Below are 5,111 nucleotides of genomic sequence, written 5' to 3'. Positions count from 1 at the left end.
TTTGTCATAAGGACAACCGCAGGATATATTAATAAATTCCGAAAATGTCGATTCTATCTATTACAATCCGATACTTGCGATACAATCTATTATACTCCTATACTATCTAATACTATAAAATATAATTCAATACTGTCGATACTACCTATTGCAATCCGTTACTATCTGATACTATAAAATATAATCGGATACTATAGGAAAATATCCGATACTATCCGGTACTATCCAATGCTATTCTGCACTATTTGATACTTTCGATACTATCCATTATAATCCGATACTGCCTGATACTATACAATATAATCAGATACTATTCAATAATTTTGATATTATCCATAACAATCGGATACTACCTGATAGGATTCTATATAATTCGATACTATACGATAGTGTCCGGTACTATCCGATATTATTCTATAAAATCCGAAAATCTTAATACAATCCATTTTAATTCTATAATATCCGATACTGTCCGGTACTATCCGATACTATCTGACACTATTCGATATAAACCAGTTTTTTCGACGTTGTACGAAGCTCCATGATACTATCTGATTCCAACCGATAGTATACGATACTGACCGATACTATACGATAATATTTAAAGCTGTTCCATAAAATACAATACTCTCTGATACTATGCAACACTATCCATTACAATCCGATAATATATGATACTATACAAGACTCTCCATTGCTATCCGATACAATCAAATACTATCCGTTAATATCTGATACTATTAGACACTATTTAATAAAACCCGAAAATTTCGATAGTATCAATTGCAATCAGATAATATCCGATTCTATCCTATAATGTCCGATATTTTCCGATATCTGATACTATACAAAACTCACAGATACTATCCGATACTATTTTATACTACCCGATTCTATCCCAGACTATTCGTTTACATCCGATATTTTTCGATACTTTTGATACATTTAATTACAGTCAAATTCTATTCGATACTATGTGACGCTATCCGATACTATTCCATACTATCCGATACTGTCCGATACTGTCCGATACCTTCGATGCTTTTCATTACTATCCAATACTACCTGATAATATTCTATACTGTCTGAGAAGAACCGATAACTTTCGATCCTTAACGATACTTTCGACACTATCAGATACATTACAATATAATTCGATGCCACCCGACTCTATCATACTCTATCCAAAACTATCCGATATTATTGGATAAAATCTAAAAATTTTAATACTCTTTTCAACTGTTGCATTCTGAAGGGATTTGAAGGAAACATTTATGGAGATCTAGGGTAAAATATATTTTGGGCGACGCAACTTATCTAGGATACTATTCATTTGGGGGAAGGGATAAGCCTAATTTTTCGTCACTTCATTGGCTGAACCTAGGTAGTGACAACATTTATCTCCTGACCATTCTTCCACTTCCAAGTTATGAATTCTAAACGGATCCTCCTTATACCACCACGTTCTATCCTCGAAATCTACCTGAACATATAACATTTTTAAGAGATCTAAACCCATGGTAAATGCGAGTGGGAGGGATGGTAATATGCGTATTCGAATTTTCCGGGCTTTATTTTTCATCTCCTCAATGGTTATATCTTCTTGCGGTACTTATTCGACTTGACTATTTGCCATTTGAACTAAACCGTGACATTTTTCGATCCTTAAACCCAAATTCTTAACAATTTTCATACTCTCAGGACCTATAAACGAACAAGAAGCACCGTTGTCTACTAGAACTTTTACTGCGTCGGACGAGATGTTAATTCAGCTAAATTTAATATGGGAATGACGGGAAACTTATTGGCACTACTCTCTGGGTCTAACTCTTTAAGTTGACTTGGCTTGTCTTCAGGAAGGGGTGAAAGTGCAAGAGATAATTTTTCAAAAGGAATCACTTCAAAGGGATTAAGATTTATAGGCAGACTGCTTAGTTGCTCAACTTTGTCTAGAAAAGGATTGAGAACAGGAGAATATTCTAGGCTCAAATAAGGTTCAGGAACGATGGTGGGTATGAATTCTCTACTGGTCAGAATGGGTTCTACATTGGGACTATAATTTTTAAACTTGAAACTATCTTGTCGCTCTGCTACGTCTCTCTCATTACCTTGGTCGACTGGAGTTAAGGGATTTAAATCTATTTTATCACAAGATACTTTAATTTCAGACCATTAATTTACTGGTTCTAAACAATCGGAAAAACGTTGTCCTGTTTTCTTACAGTTCCAGCAAGATAGCATGGGGGTACTATTTTCTTGACTGGGATTATTTTCAGGAGTGCTCTGTGGCAGAAAAGGGTTTGAAGCATTTGTGCGACTTGATGTATTGTATATGTGGCCTCTATGGGGTGTATCTTTACATGGTGGAGTTTTATGTTTTTCCTTAGGCTTTGTGTTGGCCCTAAGATCAAGATCTTTCAATAAGAAGAAGTTTTCGATCACGTCTTCCAGATTTACGACAGCTTTCGGTTGCTCTTCTAACATATTGATCCTTTCTCTCCGTCTATCCTGACTTTTGCCTGTAATTTCTCGATCAGCCAGCTTGCTATCCTATAACTTTTCTCTGACGCGAGATCCAGCTGTTCTAATTGAGCAAATTCATGTATTTGATGACGCGGAATTGTCAATTGTAGACGTGGTAAAGATTGTGGTGTGCAAAGCTAATCTCTTCTCACTCATTAAAGGGGGATCTAATATATCATACATTGCCAACATACAAGTGAGATAGTCGGCTACCGATTCTCGTTCGCCTTGAGTCCCCCGATGGAATTCTTGACGTAACTCGAATTGAAAATCGGAATCAGCGAATCTTGAGCAAAAATCGGAAGCAAATTGGTCAAAATTATGCCAATTGGACTGCATGCTTTTATACCAGTTAAGAGCAATACCTGACAAAACGAAAGAGAGCAATCGCAACCTCACATTATAATTTACTGTGCAAATTGATCTACCTTCAATAAGACGAGATAATTTTCAGAATCTTCCTCCCGAGAACCTGAGAATTTTAAATTCCACTTTCGCATGATTTCATCACAGAAAAAACGAAAGATAGAGTTTACTTCGATTCCAGATGAAAGGTTCACCGCAACGACAATGAACATTGCCGGATAAACTTTACATTAATCGAAGATAATTTCCAATCTTTAACCTTGACAGGATAATTTTTCGCCTTCTAATCGATCCATTTTTAATAGGAATTTGGCGAGAATTACGACGCCAGCGCTATCTATCGTCGTTTAACTTCATTTAATTGGAGGGAACTGGAGATTTTCACCTGACAGTTGCTTTTTTAGGCTTTTTACTAAATAGTATTAAATAAGATTTAATGCATCTACCATAGTCTAATTTATTTCGGAGGAGATATATCAGCAAAACCTATTTTTTTCGTATTTCTGCTGTTGATTCTACATGTTTTACCGAAATTTGCACATTTCAGTGTCACGCAGTAGACAAGATCAGAATTATTCTCCTGACATCGGTGAAACTTTCGCTGAAATATGTTTAATTTTTAACTGTTGCAAGTCTTACCTACAACAAATTTTAGCTTTTTTTTCTGTGTTCTTTTAAATCTGGTATCCCCATTTAGACCTCGAATTCACTCATACCATGACGTTTTCCTGTTTCTGATAAGGACAGGGTAGCAGAGCGACAGCTTTTATTCCATCGTAGGATAACTTTAGGGAAATAGCATGTAAACTTTAAGAGCGGCATATTTTATATGCAACCAAATTTAACTTCAGTTTTTTACATTCTCATCAGAGAAGGTATTAGATTTGTGTAAAATTTGACTCCCTCCAGTTTTTATTAAATGTCGACGTTTTGAGACCCCTGAATCCGAAACACAGGTTTTTACGAATGTGTCTGTCTGTCGTTAAGTCTGTCTTTATGTCTATCTGTCTGTGGGAACAATAACTTTTGAAAAAATTAATCTATTAGATTGGCTTTTGGTACACTCTTTTAGTTTACTAAGCTAAATGCCAAGTTCGTTAGTCAGACATTTTGGATCAAAATACTAAAAGTGAGCCCACTTTGAAAATTTTTGAGTATACATTTTTTCATGATTGAAAAATTCTCTGTACAGTTGTTCATAACACTTAAAAAGAAAAATGTTAATTTCCGATAGCCTTACAAGATTACCATATCAACTTTTTGAATTTTATCGAAAAATTAAAAATTCAAATTTTGACCGCACAAATACTAAACAAGAAGAAAAAATTGCATTTTGCGGTCAAATTATGCAAGATAGGGAAAAAAATGATAAAACAATTATGATGCACCGAAAAAATATCTACAAATTTGTTAATAATCACTTTTTTATAGGACACGTAGTTTTTGTTTTATTTATAAAATAAACGTTAAAAATACAAAAATTTTTCGACGCACGACAACAGCTAAGCCAAAATAAATAGATACCATTTTTTTACCGAAGGCAGAGTAAACAAATTGTATTAATGATTTTTTTACATTCCCATCAGGGAAGGTATTAGATATGTGTAAAATTTGATAACCCCCCCTCCCAGTTTTTGTCAAATCTGCGCGTGTTGAGATCTCCTGAATCTCAGAAATAGGTTTTGACGAATGTGTTTGTCAGTCTGTCTGTCAGCACGATAACTTTAAAAAAAAATCAATTTATTTTATTGGCCTCTGGTACACTCTTTCAGTGTCCTAAACTAAAGGTCAAGTTCGTTTGCCAGCCATTTTGGATAAAAATTTTAAAAGTGTGCGCTTTTTGAATATTTTTGAGACCATTTTTCAAAATTTGAGAATTATCTGTATGGTTATTCATAGTATTTAAAAAGTTCAAAAATTTATATAATGACTTTTTTCATGAAATTAGAAATTATTAGAGTTATAGCATTTATAAAATTCCAAAAGACACACAAAAATAAACCTTTAGAGCCAATTAACGGACAATATGAAAAAATTTCAAGAGAAGAAAAAGCTTGATTTTTAAAAGCCCTAGAAGATTATCCTAACAACTTTTTGAATTTTCTTGATAAATCAAATATTCAAATTTTGACAGCATACAAAATAATGAAAAATCCAAAAGTTGCATTTTTTCATGCAAAATTTTTACAGTATTTCAAATATTCTCAAATATAATAATGCAT

General features: G+C 33.8%; 1 protein-coding gene across 1 annotated transcript in view; it reads right to left on the bottom strand.

Annotated features, from left to right (window-relative positions):
* Positions 1-2,732: 2,732 nt before the first annotated feature.
* The window catches only part of LOC117173635 (beta-1,4-glucuronyltransferase 1), a 106,191-nt gene continuing 103,812 nt past the window's right edge, over positions 2,733-5,111 (bottom strand). The window contains exon 4 of the mRNA XM_033362276.1: positions 2,733-2,888. Coding sequence (XP_033218167.1) covers positions 2,733-2,888 — 156 coding nt within the window. The remainder of the gene's footprint in view (positions 2,889-5,111) is intronic.

This window comes from Belonocnema kinseyi, chromosome 5 (genome assembly GCF_010883055.1).
Source record: "Belonocnema kinseyi isolate 2016_QV_RU_SX_M_011 chromosome 5, B_treatae_v1, whole genome shotgun sequence".
NCBI classification, from domain to species: Eukaryota; Metazoa; Arthropoda; class Insecta; order Hymenoptera; family Cynipidae; genus Belonocnema; species Belonocnema kinseyi.
This window is presented reverse-complemented; position numbering and strand designations above follow the sequence as displayed.